Source organism: Panthera onca, chromosome B4, assembly GCF_046562875.1.
Source record: "Panthera onca isolate mPanOnc1 chromosome B4, mPanOnc1 haplotype 2, whole genome shotgun sequence".
NCBI lineage: Eukaryota > Metazoa > Chordata > Mammalia > Carnivora > Felidae > Panthera > Panthera onca.
In genome coordinates this window covers 104,148,295-104,168,261 of record NC_138345.1, presented here as the reverse complement: position 1 = coordinate 104,168,261, position 19,967 = coordinate 104,148,295, and the positions used below count along the sequence as shown (strand labels likewise).

Below are 19,967 nucleotides of genomic sequence, written 5' to 3'. Positions count from 1 at the left end.
TAAAAAAAATTAAAAAAAAAAAAAAATAAAAAAAAAATAAAGTGAACCTTTTTACTGACTTCCAGGGAATGGTGTTGTCACTATATCTTGTGTATGTTTCTGGCATTCATTCTATCAACTAATATTCATTGAGTTGTGACTTTGTGAGGCACTCTTCTAAGCAATGAGGTTATAACAATGACCAAAACAAAATTCCCTGCCGTTACATAATTTACATAATTCTAGTAGAAGGAAAAAATGAGTTAGTTTGTTTTTTGGTATCAAATTCGTATAAAGAAAAGGTCCAGATGCATATCTGAATCATTAGGACATTTGTTCTTCTTTTGAATGCCTGGTTTTAGAAACTGTACCCACATACCCATAGGATGCAATTGTGGATATACTGTATATGCAATCTGAAAACAGATTGTAGTGGGAGTCTTACATTGCAAATGTTAGTTACTCTGACATCTTTGCAGATCACTTAACTGCTCACATTTGTAAACATTGTTGGCCTTAGACAGAAAATTAATGTTCCAATTCTGTATAGTAGATGGATGAAGTTAATGGCATATCATTTTAGGTCATTAAAATTGCCTAAGATACTCATTATTTTAATGAGCATTTATAAATACCAGTTTATATTTCTCATGACACTTATTCCTTTTCATCTACTCTTTTAAATTAATGCTGTACATTTTGAGCATCTCTGTTTTCACTGTTTTGAATATCTCCTGAATATCTCACATCTCTAAATAAGCTGGAGTATTCCTCTTGAGGGACCCCACAAGATTGCTTTCCTATTCACACTTCCACTTAGTGCTGGCAGAAAGGCTTATCTCTCATTTGATTAAAATAGATTAATATTGCAACTGTGAGTTCATTATCATGCCTCCTCTTTATTGCAACTTCTGTCTTGGTGGCTGTGGAAGAGCATAGTCACTATGTTGTTTCTCTTTTTTTTAACTTTTTTTTTAAGTTTATTTACTTTGGGGGTGAGGGAGGGACAAAGACATGGAGAGAGAGAATCCCAAGCAGGTTCTGCCCTCCCAGATTAGAGCCCTATGGTGGGAGGGGGTGGACATGGAGGGGAGGGGTGTGCTCAGTCTCAGGAACCACGAACTGAGTTGAAATCACGAGTCAGACGCTTAACCAAATGAGCCACCCAGGCACCCCTGTTTTAAACTTTTAAATGCATCTTTTTATTCCCTTATTTTAGATTTAATGTGTTCCTGAAATGGATAAACCTCACTAAATGTGTGTATTCTTATTTACATCAAGTTTAATTTTCTTCTACACTATTAACTTTCTCCCTTTCTTTAAATTACAATTTATTTAAAATGATTGATAGATAGCCCTGGTTATCCTCTTTATGCTATCAGTAGTTTTAGAGATTTTGCACATCATAATCTAGGGAGGAAAAACAATACATTGACAACCTGGACATATTTTATGGAGGTCCTTTTCCCCCAAACCTTTCCTGACTGCTGCAAATGCCGATTATTTTCCCCTCTGAACTGATTAAGGTTTTTTTTTTTTTTTTTTTACATTTACTCCCAGATTATTTCAGGTACTGGCGTTGAGCTCTGTATCAAATTTAGGCACAAGTTGTTCATTATTATATTCCCCTCCTGACCCTCCATTAGAGTCAGAATGGGAATATAATCATGTGACTGAACATCAACATCATGAACATCATCTAGTTGACCAGGAAAATGCCACTTCCTTTTTCAGTCTACCTGGTTTGCTATCCAAGTTATCGGCTTGGCCAAAGAGGCTGCCTTCTCTAAGTAGAAGCCTTTTGCTTCAGGTAGGAGACTACGAGTGGGATGCTCCACTGGTGAAACACCATCCGCATCCTAGTGTATTGCTTACTGGCCCCTCCTTTTAGCTTCTTTTGCTGGCCCTTCTTCATTTTGCTGGACTCTTTTAATATTGGGGCACTGGAGGGTTTAGTAATTAGACTTCTCTTTTTTTCCAGTATTTACTCCCCTAAGTCTACACACTGAAGACTTCCAAATTTATTGTTCTTGGTAAGACTCTCCACTGAAACCCAAGCTCATGTGTCCAACCACCTAGTTAAAATCTCCATGTGAATGTCTAATAGATGTCCATGTTGAAAATCGAGTTGTGGATCTTCCTTCCAAACTTGATCCAACCATAGTCTTCATGTAGGTAGAATTCTTGGAGTTATGCTGGTTTCTTATTTCTCTTATTTCCAAATCTACCTTCAAAATATTTTTAAAGTCCAGCTAGGTCTCAGTCGCCTTTACCACTTCCACCTTTGTCTGAGCCACCATTAGCTTTCACCTGAATAGCGCCCTAGTTCATTTCCCTTGTACCCCTCTAACCTCCCCTCCCCAAGCCTCATTCTTTTTTGTTTTTAAATTTTTATGTATTTTTAAAATTTCATTATAGTTAAGTTTCAGTTTTACAAAATAGTGATTCAACACTTGTGTACATTACTCAGTTATTACCACTTAATCCTCTTGATCTATTTAACCCATGTACACACCCACCGACCCTCTGGCAACCACCAGTTCTTTATATTTAAGAATTTGTTGTTGGTGGTGGTGGTGGTGGTGGTTGGTGGTCTCTTTCTTTTCTTTTGTTTGTTTCTTAAATTCCACATACGAGTGAAATCATATGGTATTTATCTTTCTCTGACTGACTTATTTCATTTAGTACTACACTTTTTATATCCACTCATGTTGTTGCAGGTGGCAAGATTTCATTCTTTTTTATGGTTGAGTAATACTCCATTGTGTGTGTGTGTGTATGTATACACATACAAACATATATATCACATTTTCTTTATCCATTCATCTATCAGTGGACACTGGGTTGCTTCAATATCTTGGCTATTGTAAATAATGAAAAGGTTCTCTACATCACTTCCCATCAGAAAAATGCAAATCAAAACCACAGTGAGTTATCATCTCACACCTGTCAGAATGGCTAGAAACACATCCACAAGAAACAACAAGTGTTGGTAAAGCTGCGGAGAAGAAGGAACCCTTATGCACTATAGGTGAGAAGGCAAACGTACAGCAATTGTGTAAAACAGTGTGGAACTTCCTCAAAAAATTTAAAAATAGAATTACCCTATGATCTAGTAATCCCACTACTGGGTATTGTCTATACTTTATTCTTAACCCAGAAGGCAGAATGATTCTTTTAAAACGTTGGTCAACCATTTAATCATGTCTCTCCTCCCCTCAAGGCCTTCCATAGCCTTCCACCCTGCCTCCTGTCTTACTCAGAATAAAAGCCAATGCCCAGTTAATGCCCTATAACATCCACCATAATATGGCTTCTTGTTCTCATTGTGATTTCGTCATCTAAAGCTCCCTTGCTCATGTACCCAGCTTGGGACACCACCCTCCCTTTTCTTTATTCACACCCTGAGCATGCTACCACCTTAGCACCTTTGTATTTCTTCTTTGCTTTACCCAATACCCTTTTCCTTTGGATACCTCCATGGCTCATTCTTCACCTCAAGTCTGTTTCTGTTCAAATGTTACTTTTTCCTGGGGGCCTTTTCTAATTACCTTTTAAAAAAATTCAGTTCTCCTATTTACTCCACTGGAAGGTAAGCTCCATGAGGAAAGGACTGTTTTTTCTGTTTTGTTCACAGTAGCATCCTCAACAGTTCAAACAGCTTTATAGAAAGTATGTATACACACACACACACACACACACACACACACACACACACTGATTTCCTAAAGCACATATATATATATATATATATATATATATATATATACACACACAAATAAAGTATATATACATATATATACACACACACATGTATTTGTATATATATACACACATACAAATATATATTTTTAAATAAATAAATGACATTTCTTTAAGTTCCTTCTTTAATATTGAAATATGTAAATAATATACTTTATCATGGGTGTGATAGATGTTAAGGTGCCCTTACATTTTGTTAAGATATTTCCTTTAATAGCTAAATAATATATCTATCTTATCATGGGTATGATAAATGCTAAAGTACCCTTAACATTTCTCTAGATGTAAAGGGGGATTTTAAATTTGCCTGCCATTTGCATCAAACTTGATGCTTCTGATTTATGCTGCAGGCTCAATTCCAATGACCTTAGATACTCTTAGATACTACCAGAATCTGTCCTCTCCTTGAACCTCCTTGACTCATGCATGGAGGCATTTCCATTACCTTCTTTCCCTAAATTGTAACAAATACAGCTTTTTATGGATAATTTTAAGATAACGAAGGTATTACATCACCGAACAGAAAATAATTTAAAATCAGTAGTAGACATAATAGTTCATAAAGTTTATTGGTCATTCTCTGCCTCAGACTGTCTTTCTGGCTGTCTCTCACGTGAAAGTTTGGATATTTGTTTATATCTTTATATCATTCTAGGTTTTAGTTATAGTCTAGGTATAAAAGTATAAATGTTGGTACATTTTAACTTATAGATTATAAAAACTACTTAGTAGATCTGGTACTGCATCATTTTGGACCCAGAGGACAAATTTGAACCATATAAACCTTTATGTTTCACTAACCCTTAATCTAAGTGTCATTGTCATCAGGACCAAAGCTCCTAAGAATAGAAGGAACATTTACCAATTCAGGTGCTCCTGGTCCTTCACCAGGGAGAAACAGTTAGCTTTACTCTGAATCCAGGGAGGAGACACACACAAAAATATCAAGCTTCTGTGACCATTGCTGAATGGTAATTTAACTCAAAAAGATTAGCAGTGTGATTATATTCACAATTTTTGGATTTTAATTTTTATAATATATGTATAGGGGTTTTTGTTAAAGATTACTTTAAAATAATTATCTCCATTTAAACAATTTTATTATTATTTATTTTTAAATTCTAATATAAATAACTTACAGTGTTATATTAGTTTCAGGTGCACAATATAGTGAATTGCTGTATCCCCAGTGCTTAGTACAAAGCTGAGAACATTATAGGCACTCAGTTTTTAATTGTTGAATTGATGAATCAGTGGTCCAATTTAAAGAAGTTTGTCAGGAAATTTTTTCAATAGAAGTGCCATGGACATCAGAAGCAGAACTTTAAAATATAAAAACTCTTCCCAGTTATTGAGAAATAATAGATTATTGACTAAATTTTAGTCTTCTTGGCCCTACCTCTGATATTTAATAACGATTAGTTGAAGCTAATTATTACCTACGTTCATTTATTCAATGAATATTTATTAACTTCATGCCAAACATTATGGGAATGAATGCAACAGTTAATAAAACAAAAAAAAATACATTCCTTTATAAAATGAATAAATGTCATTTTTCACATATAGTGCAATGGAGAAAATAAAGCTGACCAAGGGAATAAAGTGTTGCAGGGAAAGAGTGGGGACATACTTTTTAGACCGTCTTCAGATAAGAACTTACAGAAGTGCTGACGTTTAGGCATACCCTTAAGTAACTGATGGACGGAACCATCTGACTATTGGGTGGGCTGGGGAGAGAGCCAGGCAAAAGGAGCCGCAGTTGCAAATACCAAGGAGGCAACATCAATATGGAATTTGAAATCACAGCTCACTAATCCCTCTTCCCTTGTTCTAGTGCCTGTTTCTCTTCACTCTTCTACTTCTTTCCATTACACTTATCCCCTCTGACATACAATTTAATTTACTTATTGTATTGGTGGTTTTTGCACTTCTTCCCACTGCAGTGAGAGCTCTACAAAGAAGGGTGTCTATTGTGTTTACCAATATATGCTAAATGCCTAGAATAGAATCCACCTCATAGCTGGTACTCAGTAGATCTTCATTGTATCAATTGACATTATATTTTGGGAACTGCAAGGAGATCATTTGGCAGTGGACAGTATATAGGGGCGTGGTGGCATGAACTGAGGACAGAATTGTATTTAGGGACTTTGCATTTTCTTCAAAATATGACAGGAAGCTTCTGGAAGGTTGAGAGTAAGAGAATGCAATGGCCTGATTCACATATTTAACAGATCTTACAGGCTGCTGTGTGGAGAACAATCCACATTCTCCAACAGCCCCCAGTTGAGTGTACAAGCACACCAACATGCTAATAACTCACCTTTTGCAGACTTTAGTAAGGGCCACAATTGAAGTGTGGACTAATTGTGTGACAGTAAAAAGTTTCTGGATTGATAAGACTTCATAGATGAGGGGGCAGTGAAACTAGATCTTGAAATGAGTAAAAAGAAAATTCCAGGCAACCAAAAACAATTGGGCAAGGGATAAATGAAACACAACTGTTGTTGGGTTGAATAAAGAAATTTGGAAAGTCAGTTTGGATTCTGAGTGCTGAGAGGGTAACAATGACAGTAAGTTTTTTTTAAATACATTATCTCTGTTTTTACAATGAGTTGAAACCTATTTTAATCCCCACTTCAAAGAAACCTGATGCACAGGGAAGCTAAGTCAAAGCTTTATTTATCAAGAAAGAAGCATGGAGATTTGAACTTGGATCTGTTTGGTGCTAGATCCCATGTACTGAGTTGGCGATTTAATAATAATACAATCAAAGTTCAAAGAATTATCAAATTCCTTGCATCTAATAAGTTCAATCACATTAATATTTATTTTGTATGACTGGGGATGCTAGAGTGTGTAATGCTGTCCAAGGCATCGTAATCATGTTACTGATTATGGCCCTTTTGATATTAAAGCAATGCATTTATAATAAGAATTTCTGTCTTTGTTATGAAATGTTAATATTTATGTTCCTTTCATTTATTTATGTGTGGTGAATGTCAAGTACAAGGCAGATAAATTGAAGAAATTAATGTATGCCCATAATTTATCATGATATAATAAACTCTTGATTCTGTATCTGCATGGCCTTCTAATCAACAAGCTGAAAAATTGTGACTTGACCATAGTCATTTAGATGTCTGCATTTCCAACCAGGAGGTTGTGATCCAGGACATAATAATAACTTTTAATAATTCACTAATACTCATATTCATTTAAAATGAAGTTTTGCTGAGGTCATCCTCTACATGGTGTTTTAACTTTTCATTCCTTACTTAGTTATTGGACAGAAGAAATTACTGATAACACAAAATTGGTCACATGACCTGGGCTTAGAAGAGAGAGGAAACATTAAAAATGGAATTACAAAAGTTTTTTTTAATGTTTTATTTATTTTTGAGAGAGATGGAGAGACAGAGTATGAGCAGGGGAGGGGCAGAGAGAGAAAGAGAGAGAGACAGAATCCGAAGCAGGCTCCAGGCTCTGAGCTGTCAGCACAGAGCCCAAAGCAGGGCTCAAACCCACAAACTGTGAGATCGTGTCCTGAGCCAAAGTCATACGCTTACCCGACTGAGACACCGAGGCGCCCAAAAAATGGAATTGAATGGAGAAAAGGTGAAAAGATAGACTTCTCAAAGAAGAAATATTAGCCAGTGGCTCTTGAGGATAAGCACACACCAGATCAGTGTTTCTCAATCTTGCTCACATTGTAGCGTAAAGAGGAAATCATAAAGTTTTCCATTATACTAATGTAGACAGAGGAGGGTGCTCATGCCTAGTATTGAGTACCTCAGGAGCTCTGGAAGTCCCAGGATTTGACAAATCACTCTGAAGCTGAGAGACTGGTGTTTCAGTACACCTGTAATCTGTTTGCAACACACCGGCTGGGAAGCTCTGTCCTAGTTAGCTCAGAATGATTCATGGTATCACCAAGAAAAGCAGGACATTTTTATCTTGCTTATGTTCGGTTTGACTATAAAAAAAGAATTCCACTACATCAGCTATCCCTTAATCCTGTTTGCACATTGAAAAAAAAAAATCTGGGGAGATTTAGAAAAACACCGTTTTGTCGTCCTTAAACTAATTACATAAAAAATCACCAGCGTTGAGGCCTAACCATTGGTATTTTTTAAAGCACCATAGAGGATGCTAATGTGCAGAACATTCTACTCCACTAGATGATCACTAGTGTGTTCTATATCTGTAACCATCTAGGATTTTAAGTGATGTTAGGAGATAGTCTATAGCAACCTAAGTTTGGAGAAGCCATTGAATATGTGGATGCTTTGCAGGGACAATTAAGGAAAACCCACAAAAGAGACTGTCTTTCAGAAAAAGTGCAAACCATTGCTAATGATGCCTAAGAAGATCCCCAGAGTTAAAATTGCCTGGAAGCTTCCTTTTCTCCTTGTGACAAGATTCAAGTGGAAGTATCAGTCTCAGACTTTGAGATGAGAGAAGAAGAGATAAGGATAGGGGCAAATAGATGTGAGATTGTAAGGAAAGGAATTTTAGTATAAAACAATCAACTATTAATCTGCTGCAAATGAGTGAGCAAGCAACAAAGAGAGGCCTTAGCAGACTGGAGAAATGTTTATTATTGACCTGCTGTGAAAGGAATGTAAGGGATGAAGGGCCAGGCAGTACAGAGAGCACTGCTGAGGTTGAGGATTATGAATATTTCAGTGTTTTGATTATCTGAGGTGCTCCAACAACACACATCAACTCAGGTTGTAGCAGAGAAGCTGGACGAGTGGATTAATACAACTGTTTACTGAATGGGTCAAACAGAAGTATATTAAGAAAATAGAGTGAGGGTTTTGGCAAGAGAATAAAGATATGATGGACCATGGATTCTTGGTTGGGTATAGAGAGAGTGAAAATGGGAATTAGCAGATAGATTGGGACAGAACTTGGTCAAATGGTATTTATTTTCATGATGTCCAAGAAAAAGTGTAGTGAAAATAAGAGAACACGAGAATGGAAGAAAGGGGAGTCACATTCTGGGGAATACATTCCCCTCTACTCCAGGTGGCTGGACTCCCATTAGAGTAATTCTTCTGGCCCCATTAGAGTAACTTGTATGCCCCCAGGAAGAAATGACTTCCTTAATAGATGAGTTTGATAGAATGAACTGGGCATGTGTGACTCATCCCTTTCCTCCCTTCTGTTCTCAGTCTGTGGAACTGCCTCCTCCAAAGAGCATGCATTCTAAACTGCTTGCTGCCATGCTATAAAAACTCTAGCTTCTAGCAACCCACCCATTCACAGCCAAAGCTTTTAATTGAAGAAGTTAAAATCAACTGATTTGCTTGCATGTCTAAGCTTGTTCTTTAATATAGGTATATTTTATTAGTCTCTCTCTTTTACATGACAGTTTTACATGACAGTTTCATACCATTTCCTCACTTCTTCAAACATTCACTACTCCCTCCCCTAAGCTGACTCTCAGCTGATATCTCAGCTTCCTATGTTCCTGAGCAGTTACACAAACCCCCACCACTATAGTTACCAGCAAGGGAAACCACATGCTCTGCCTTCCCACCTGTTATGAAAGATGGTGTTGTCTTCTGTCTAAAGCCAGTGTCTTCTCTCATACGTTCTACCTCCTTTCACCTACTGAAGGACATTTCTCCAGAAATTCACCTTCTTCACCTATGATGAGCCTACATCACAATCTTTCACCTTCTGCTAGACCGTCTCCCTCAGCACAGCTTGTTCTTATTTCTTTCCCTCCTTTCCTTGTCAGCTACTGTCTCATTTCTTTGGTTCCTTGTACAGCAGTGTGCTTTAAAAGTATTGTATAAACACATGGTTTCCATTCCTCTCCTCCCATTTCATTTTAAATTTACATCGATGAGGCTTTTTGCATGTTGTGCATGTCCCTTCCTTTCCAACTCTGCACCAGGACATAGCAGGTGCCGAGATGTTGATGCCCAGGAAGAACCATACTGCCATTTATGAACTCCCTTTCAAGGAGGGAGTGATGGTGGCTAAGAAGGATGTCCACATGCCTAAACACCTTGGGCTGGCAGACAAGAATGTGCCCAGTCTTCACATCATGAAAGTCCTGCAGTCTCTCGAATCATGAGGCTGTGTAAAGGAACAGTTTGCCTGGAAACATTTCTATTGTTAGTTCACCAACGAGGGTATCCAGTATCTCTGTGATTACCTTTACCTGCCCCCTGAGATTGTGTCTACCACTCTGCGCTGCAGAAGTCCTGAGATTGGCAGGCCACAGCCCAGAGTTCTGGAGAGTGATCTGCAAGACTCACACAAAGGGAAGCTGATAGACACCTATAGACCAAGCGCTGTGTCCCCTGGTGCCGACAAGAAAGCTGAGTCCGGGACTGTCTCAGTAACTGAATTCCAGTTTAGAGGTAGATTTGGTCATAGATGTGGTCAGTCACCTCACTAAAGTTGGAGGAGGTTGTTTTGTGTTGAATAAATCTGTAGTCAGAAAAAAAAAAAAAATAGGCTTTTCTCCCAACCATCTGCTGAATCCAGTGGCCAGTGCTCAGTCCTTGTTTTAATTGATCTTTCAGCACCATTTGATACAGATGATCACTCTTGCCTAGCTGCTTCAGTGCTCACCTCTGGACTTCCAGGACACATCCCTCTCTTGGTCGCCCCCACCCCCACCCCCACCTCACTCCCCTGGTTTGTTCCTACTCATTCTCCTTCGCTGGTCTCCCAGGCCTCTTATTTTTGGAGTATACTAGGGCTTGGGTTTGGACCACTTCTCTTGTCTATTTACATTCACTTCCTGATGACTTCATTCCAGTTTTTTGGGTTTCAGTCTGTATGCTAATGTGGTCTCCTGATTTGTGTATTCAACTGCCAATGTGACACCTCTATTTAGATGACTAATAGAATCTCAAACTCAACATGGACAAAATTGAACAATTGGATTTTTCTCAAACCTGCTTCTTTCACAGCCTTCATCTCATTGGTAGCAATTTCCTCCTTTCAGTGCTCAGGCCAAAAACCTTGTAGTTGTTCTGGATTCCTTTTTTGTCTTTCACAAACCACTTCTGATTCATCAAAAGAACCTGAATACTTCCATAAAATTAAAATAGTTCATCAGATAGCCAATCACCAAAGAATTATTTCGTGTGTGAAATCAGTTAGGAATTTATTAATTCCATTTTCATATTGTGTACTGAATTAAAATCAGTACCAGATAAAGAAGTACCAAGATGTAATTTTGATTTATGGTGTGCCTTTGTAATCAGATAGAACTGGTTTCAAATGATGTGACTTTCCCATTTGCCTAAGATGTGATCTTAGACGGTTACATTTCCCTAAGACTCCATTTCCTTATATATAAGTGAGTTATAAATACCTCCTTTTAGAAGGTTTTGTAAAGGACAACTCTAGCATCCCTATAAATAATATCATTCAATAAGTAGCAACTATTGAATTATTGTTCTTGCTCTTAAACAAAATAAGACAGGATAGTGATTGGCTTTGTCTTTCAAATGAAATTCTTGGAAAAAGTCAAATTAAGGAGAAAATAATGTACCCGTTACCATGGCAACTGAGGCAGTAGAGGCAGTAGAGATCTTAAAGAATAAGAAATGATAGTCTAAAGATTGCTTTAGTCTATATTTTCCACAGTTTTGACTAATAATTGCCTTTGTTCCTGTAATCTTGTAATCTTTGTAATCTTAAACATGGGATTATGAGTAGAATGTCCATCCCTATAAATGAATGTTTTTTTAAATGTTCTGTTATTCCAAGATAGCTATGATAACATTATCTGAAAAGCTCTTGTATAGAATTGATCACCATGATTCTTCTCTTCCTCTCATCCTATCAGTTAAACCTGTATCTTCTGAGATGGTATAGACAAACTACTTAACATCAAATGAACTATATGAAGAGCATTAGAACATCTGCTTTGTTTGCTTGGAATATACCTTTCTTCTCTTTAATATGATATTTCTCCCAAAACTCCATGAATGTGTGCATGGAGATGAATTTATGTGTGTGTACGTTTAAGTGGGTGGATACATGTAAGTTTGCAAAGTTTCTTTCTCATTCTATTTCATATTTTTTAAATGTTTATTTATTTTTGAAAGAACAAGCAGAGGAGGGGCAGAGGATCTGAAGCAGGCTCCACTCTGACAGCGGTGAGCCTGATGTGGGGCTTGAACTCATGAACCGGGAGATCATGACCTGAGCTGAAGTTGGAGCTCAAGTGACTGAGCCACCCAGGGGCTCCAATCTGTTTCCTGTTTTTTAAAATCTATTTTTGAAGCTTTTTTTAAAAATCCATTTTCTAAACTACTAGGCAGCATTATTTAATACAAACAATATGAGTTGGTAGTTAGAATATCTGTGATTTGTACATTCTCTCTTTTTGTTTTTCATTTATTCACCAACAACTTGACTATTATGTACCAAGAAGTGCATTCAGCCCAAACTTTGAATGCTATATATACCACATATTAACTATAAGAATCTGGGAATAAGAGTAAGTATTTTTTGAGTTCTCAGGACTAGTCAGCAAGTCAAAATGAGATAATTACTATTAAAATACAACCCATGAAAAGAGAGAAACAAAACATCCAGAGGAAGATGTGTCAAGTATTTCCCAAATATTTATTGGGTGCCTTCTCTATGCCTTGCGTTGTGCTGGTTTTGTTAGTTGTAGACAAGAAGGTCTGTATAAGGCCGCTTTTGCACACTAAGGAATCTTATTTCATCTCAGACTCTGGCTGGAAATTATGCTTCTTGATTTAAAAAATAAAATAAAAATTCTGTATCGGTTACTGAGAATTCTTTTGCATCCTGATGCGGTAATTATGGTGTATAGTAACAGAGAACATCTATGGAAACTGGACAATAAATAAAGTAAAAAAGATTGATTTATCCAGAGTGGAAATATTGGTTACAAATAGCTAAGAATTTAGCCAATTTCTAAGAAAAAGGGAAACTTAATATCAAAACTGTACTATACAATAGTATAGTACATGTAGGGTATATCCATGTTTAAGTTCAATATGTAATATTCTATATGTAGGTCTCATGCCATAGAATAGACCCAGTATTTCTCAACTATTTATGTTTATGAAAGTCAGAACTCAGAAACCCCTTCAGATGTTATAAAAACTTGAACTATGTGGGCGTCTGGTATCCACAGTGGTAGATGAAGAAATAACATCCTGTCATAAAACTGTAATGTGAGATTTGTAAACCAGGCTAATGACATGTATTTTAGAACATGAGAGAAGCTTAACAAAATATAGTAAAATTATTGAGTCATAGAATTATAGAGTTCTAATCAATCAGTATTTTTTTTGTTAAAGGACCAAAACAAAACAAAGCTCAATCCTGAATTTCAGACAGTTTAATATTTTTAATTTAAGCATGAAGATGTTTATGGGCTATTATAATACATGTAAATATTTGTGAAAAATGTCATTCAAGCAAAGAGAAACCAAAGTGCAAAAGAAGAAGGATTATGGAAAGAAGATACCATTTTAAAATTTTCTAATTTGAGTTTGGAAGACAATATATATATATGTAGGTATGTTTGTGCATGTATGTATACATATGTGTATGCACATGTGTATAGTCATACATGTGTATAATGCACACACAAAACATACATGCTCATAAATATATACATGCATCTACATACCTGCCTGTATCTAGACATATATAAAAAACTTTATGAGATTATGTGAAAAAAAAAAATAACCCAACACACTATCATCAACATGTGAACTGAAAGCATATTTAATATTTTTGTCTTGTTACAAATGGAAGTTTGGAAATTTCAATATGCTTGATTTGTGTTTATTTATTTAGTCCACATAGCTACAAATCTTGAAGGATCACAAAGGGTTCTATATTTATTTACTTGAGACACTCTCAATGAGTAATTAAGTAGCTAAAAAAATCTCTTGAACTTGGAAGAAAGTCTTTGAGGCATTACAAGTTTTGTTTTGTTTTGTTCGTTGTTTTTTAATTTGGATCTTCTAATGTAAGATCTCACTGCTGGAATTGATTATACCTGTTGGTGGAGTGTCTCATTGGCTTACTACAAACACAGTGTTTCCTTTCACTTCATTCACCTGCCCTTCATTTCTGTTCTAACCTGTAAAAGGTGTCTGGCACTTCATTGCTCTTCGATAAAAATTTTTTGAATAAATGCATGAATAAATGAATGAATGAACAAAACCTACCAACTTATGCACAAGCAGCTGTGACTCTCAGGAAGGAGACTCTGAGGCAGGGTGTAAAAGTAAACTTACAGTTTTGTCTGTGTACACAGGGTCATCTTTGCTCAATCTTGTAGAAGTCATGATATGAAGAGGAGGATGCAGATATATAGAGATGCATAAATATGACTACACATTTAGTAGATAGATATGATAGATAATCTAGCTGGCAATATGTACTTAACTAGCTTCCACATGCCATCCATATGGATCACTAGGATGTATTGCCCATCTGGACTGCAAATTTCACTCCGTCTGGCATGACTTCTAGCTGAACGCTTGGCTAGAGAATTCTTTGTTATCCTATAGTGTTATGGTGTAAATTGTAGTGATATCTCTCTTCCTCGTCCTCGTCTTTCTCTCTCTCTTTCTCTCTCTCTCTCTCATTCCTATTTTTGTCCAGTATGGCATTTTTCCTCCTGAGCATTTATCAGAAACTAACAGCACATGAACAGCCCTTTCAGTGTATTTCTTAATTCCCCAAAGTATTATCACTCTAGCAAATTTTTGAGCTTCTTATTCAATACCTGTAAATGAACAAAAAAAGGTGTATTGAATTGCTTGTCTTGAAGTAGAATATACCGAACAGTTATTTGTTTAAAAAGTTATATTCAAGGGATATAAAAAAAGTGTGAGCTGAATCCTCCTGACAGTATATGGAATAGTAGACTCCAAAGTATTTTTTTGAACTTTTTATCAAATCAAGTTGATAGCATACATTTCATAAGGCTTTTTTTTTTTTTTTTTAATTTTTTTTTTTTTTTTAACGTTTATTTATTTTTGAGACAGAGAGAGAGCATGAACAGGGGAGGGGCAGAGAGAGAGGGAGACACAGAATCGGAAGCAGGCTCCAGGCTCTGAGCCATCGGCCCAGAGCCCGACGCGGGGCTCGAACTCACGTACCGTGAGATCGTGACCTGAGCTGAAGTCGGACGCTTAACCGACTGAGCCACCCAGGCGCCCCCATTTCATAAGGCTTTAAGAATAATTATTCTCAGAGGCCAAGAGGTGGATTCAATGACTTCTGGGAATCTTCTCTGTAAGTCTATTAAAAACAGTGTCTGGCTTCAGGACTTTTATTTTACCCATTTTTAAGAAAGTGTAATTTAGTTATCCTTTTACTTTCTCATTTTCGAATTCCTTCTGTAAAACTTCAAGTGGTTGAGACAGCTAGAATTAAACTTTTCTGGAGTTTGTATTCTTAATTTCTTTCTTTTGAGAAGAGATATATCTTGAGAGATTTTTGGGCGGTGGTCCGTGGGTAGCAATTAAAATGGATCTTACCAGTACTTGATGTGGTTGGTAGACATGGCCCAGAAACTAATGAGTCCTGGCCTGAGCACAGTAAGTTTTGTTTCACATAGTAATATTGTGCTATATACTTTTACTTTCGAGTTAATACTTAAAATAGTGTTATTATAAATTGAACGCAATCAAACTAAGAATGAAGTTTTTGACAAGCCAAAAAAATCTTGGAAAGCTATTTGGAAAACTTAAGAAAGATGTCAAAATATACTAACCAAAAGTATGAAAATATGTCTCTACATTTTATATATTTTTTGAGATAAGAATGTTCTTACTTTACTTGATTTCATAGAAATGGGGTGTTGACCAGATTAATAAGTCTCTTTATTAATTTCACTTGAGAAAAGTTTATATATGAGAAAACACGTCTAACACAGTTACCTCAGGTGCCCTGAAATGCTTTCAGTCATATTTCCCAAAACATGCCATGTCATCTTATATGTCTTCATGCATTGTTCCTTCTCTTCCTTCAACCTCCTGCCTTTGCCAAGGTCATTTTGATATATCCCTGTATTAGATACTTTTCAGATGAACTCAGTCTCCTTTACATTAAGTCAGTCATTAGCACTTACTAAACTTCATGTCAGTTGTCTTGTTAGTTAATAACCTCTTAGTAATCGATGTCTCTCCCACCAAATTTAAAATTCCTTAATAAAGACAGAGACTGTATCTCTTACAATCATGATTCTAGGGCCAAGAAATAGTACCAGACTTCTATAACCAAAATGGACAAGGCAAGGTTCTGTATCCTTTCAGTTTTCAGATGTGGACACCACTTTCCCTGTTGGCTACCAAGCAGAGAAAGAAAGTTATCTTCAAATAAACATTCAGTACAATTATATACCATCATTATCATAAATAGCCTGCTTAGAAAACAAAAGTTTGGGGAGGAATGTATCTTTTGGCAATTTCTGCAACATTTAGAGTAAAGCACTGTATTTAAAATAATTATATATTTATACTGTTTCTCCTTCCAGCTTACTCAACATTAATTCTTTCTTCCCCTCCCCACACAAAAACTGTGAAAAAGAAAAACCTGTACCTTTCTTGGCTAAAAAGCTTCAGAATTCCTTGCTGAAATAGTTTGTTGGTTGAGGCAAATTCAGCAAATTATGCCAGGGATATGTAATATTATACCATGAATATTTGATTTACTGGCCTTCTAAATAATAATAAGAAATCTAGTGAATCATATGGTCTGTATTATATCAGAACCAATTTACAGGTAAGCATAAAACACACAGGTTTTATTTGCACCATAATAATCTATTTGGCAAAAAAAAATAAATAAAAATTCCTTTAAAACTTGGGTTCACAAGAAGCTTCACATTTGTTTTCGAGACATTGTTTCCACTGATAGCTCTTTGAGGAGCAGACTTACCTGGCCCTGCCAACCATAAGAGGAAGTATCTCTGAGTGGGAAAAACTAAAATTTTTTACATACACAGCTAATTACCAAAGCTAGTATGCCTGTATACTTATTTTATTTAATTTGATAGTCATTTGAATGAATCCCATGTAGCCTAAAAAATCAGAAGGGAAAAAAGAATTTTTAAAAAATATAAGGTAGCTGCTTAAATAATCATGAAAAAGAAAGCACGATTTTTCTATTTAAATTGCAGTGGTAGAGTTATAGTTAAGATAACTAATAGTTTTAGTAACTAGGTAAATCATGCAGGAGGAAAAAAAGCAGTTTTAAAAAATAATCATTTTTGTGCTCAAAGGAAAAAAAGGATGGGAACACATCAAAGGGAAATAGGAGCCGACCTGAAGGACTTCCCCGTAGCCAAATCTGGGATGATTTAAGCATCAAAATAAATTATATTGTATAATAACTCTACGTATAAAATAAATATCTCTGAGTTCATACTGGTAGAAGTAAATAGTTGAAAAAATAATTATAGATGAGGCAAATCTTCCCTACAGAAAAATTCCATTTAATACATATAAACAGTACCCTCCCCCAGGATGTAAAGCTTAATTTTACCACTTTCTATCACCTCTTGGAGAATATACTAGACTTAGTGGCCAAGTTCCAAAGAATAGAGTATGGAAAGGAAAACATAGTAACTTTACAGTAGAGAAACCTGGCAAACAACACCTTACCAAGTGATGGTTAATATCACTAGTGATAGGTGGATATCACATACTCCCATGATGTTGTGATGAGGTCACTTCATTAATATATGATGAGAAGGACACTTTACCTCTGTGGTATTCTTCCCTAAAACCCATAGCCCAATGCTAATCATTAGGGAAACATCAAATAAAGTTAATAAAAGCATCAAAGCAGGGTAGCCTGTGGGATACTTGGCCTGTAAATCTTAAGTCTTCCAAAGATTATCAAGATCATGAAAAACAAGGAAAAGCTGAGAAGGTGTCACAGGCCAGAGGAAACTCAGGAGACATGGAAACAAACTGAATGTGAAACCCTGGATTGGAACCAAGAACACAAAAGAGACATTAGTAGAATGACTAGTGAAACCATAGTAAAGTCTGGAGTTTATTTAATAATAATGTACCAATATCAGTTACTCAGTTTTGACAAATGTATCAGAGTAATACAAGATGTTAACAGAGAAATCTGTTGAGGGATATATGGGAACTCTCTGTACTATCTCTGTAACTCTTCCATAAATGTAAAATTATTCTCAAATTAAACATTTGTTTAAAAATTATCTTCTGGGGCGCCTGGGTGGCTCAGTCGGTTGAGCGGCCGACTTCGGCTCAGGTCACGATCTCGCGGTCCGTGGGTTTGAGCCCCGCGTCGGGCTCTGGGCTGATGGCTCAGAGCCTGGAGCCTGCTTCGGATTCTGTGTTTCCCTCTCTCTGACCCTCCCCCGTTCATGCTCTGTCTCTCCCTGTCTCAAAAATAAATAAAACGTTAAAAAAAAGTTTAAAAAAAAATAAAAATCAAAAATAAAAATTATCTTCTGGTTTATTTAGCAGTTTGCCGAGCAAACATTTACCTACTTGCAGAATTTACCAGAATGTGGGGGTCCTATCTAAAGAATTGAGAATCATTTTTCTGCTTCCTCCTCATTGGTATAAATTTGAATCATAGTTGGCAAATAAAAGCTACAAATGAATAAAAAGTTAAGTTTTGAGAGCCCATCACCATCATAGTTTGATCGTCTTCAGGTTCAAAGCAGGTGGTTCCTGGTTGTTAATTATATATAACTATGCCGTCTTAGATACATTCACAAAGTCACCACTTTGGGCTCATTCTCATCTCTGTTCTCCTGAAGTCTCCACCTTTGAACCATGTGTAAATGGAGCATTTATTTTTACCTCTAAAAAGTGTAAAGTCATCTGAATATGATCTTTCATACAGACTGAATAGTCTGTGTTAAAAGCCATAAAAAATGAACACGCTTTGCAGCACAGCCTATATGTTTACAGTTAATGTTTTTGGATATCGACTTAAAAATCTTCATGTATCTAAAAGATAATTTTCTTTTTTTCTATATATGAGAGTTAAAGTTTTGGTTTTTTAAAAACAAGTGTATTGTCCTTTTTTAGTTAACTTTGAAACTTAATGATTTTTGAGTTAAAATGGGAGAAGTAGAGTAATGATTATGCTCATATTGTGATGTGCGTTAAGAGTTCAGAAAAGTAGAAATATTTAGTGCATTTTATTTGATAATACTCCTAGTATTATATAGCTTTCCTGAATTGTATGTCTTGAGCTTTAATGTTCTAGCCAACTATAATATGCTTTGATCTCTAAACTTAAAAATATTCTTCCCTTTCAAAGAAAAGGATTTGTACAAAAGTCTAAAATCTCATTGAAAAGGCTGGGAGTAACAAAGAGATCTGGAAACATACAGAAATAAGAGTGATGGAACAATAATTTGTTGCTAAATATGGCTTTAAACAGCATACGAAACATGCTTCAGGTTAGTCAGAAGAGGTCCTCTGTATTACACTGTGCGCGCTTCCCTGAAATGAAACTGTATGTTATTGGTTAACCAGGATATTTAGCATAATCACTCTGCTAGACTGTGGTGGAGGGAGGTGATTATCACTGAGAACAGATGGGCAGGTCCACAGCACTGCCAGATTCTGCACAAGCTCCATTTATTGTTGGTTCTTGCTTTTTCCCTTCTGTGTTTTAATTTTTTAAAAAACATTGTACGTTCTAAAGAACTAGCTGCACAAAAGGTCGGTGGCTGATAACCTTTCAGCTTAGATTTCAAACGTAGGAGAAAGATTCAAAATGCTATCACTGTGTATCTATGAAGGATGGGGCAGATTTCATTTTACCCTCTAGCCTCCCTCAATGCATGCACGGATTTATCTGTACGCTAAGCTCTCTGCTCTGCATCTGTAGCTCCTTGTGGATTATATTGTCTCTGTGATCAGAAATGATTTTCTCGGATATGAACACCGTTTCTGGCTCCCCTAAAGTGCATCCTCCTAATGGGACCCGGTTTTACACTTTTCAAGTAAGTGTGTTTTAAATGGCTTCACTACTTAGGAAGTTAATGTATAGTCAAACTTTTAATAAAAGGAAATATAATCAAAGGAAAACTGCAAAGTGTGCAAGTGTTAAAGAGGATGTAAGAAATGGATAATGTGCATGTCAGTTTAATCTGTTTTTTAAATATGGAAATAGGATGGCATTAGAATTCTCTGTGAATTCAAGCAAAATAATAATGAACACTTAATTTTCTCCGGGAT

At 36.2% G+C, this 19,967-nt stretch overlaps 1 protein-coding gene and 1 pseudogene across 8 annotated transcripts in view; both read left to right on the top strand.

Annotated features, from left to right (window-relative positions):
• The window catches only part of PPFIA2 (PPFI scaffold protein A2), a 474,989-nt gene that overhangs the window by 136,666 nt on the left and 318,356 nt on the right, over positions 1 to 19,967 (top strand). For 3 of the 8 annotated variants that reach the window (XM_060656866.3, XM_060656867.3, XM_060656865.3), the window contains exon 1: positions 19,313 to 19,732. The exons of the other annotated variants lie outside the window; for them this stretch is intronic. In XM_060656866.3, the coding sequence (XP_060512849.1) occupies positions 19,652 to 19,732 (81 nt within the window). In that variant the 5' untranslated portion in view covers positions 19,313 to 19,651. Of the gene's footprint in view, positions 1 to 19,312; positions 19,733 to 19,967 lie in introns of those variants that run through there. 8 annotated transcript variants of the gene reach the window in all.
• On the top strand, positions 9,666 to 10,194 carry LOC132694017 (small ribosomal subunit protein eS10 pseudogene; annotated as a pseudogene).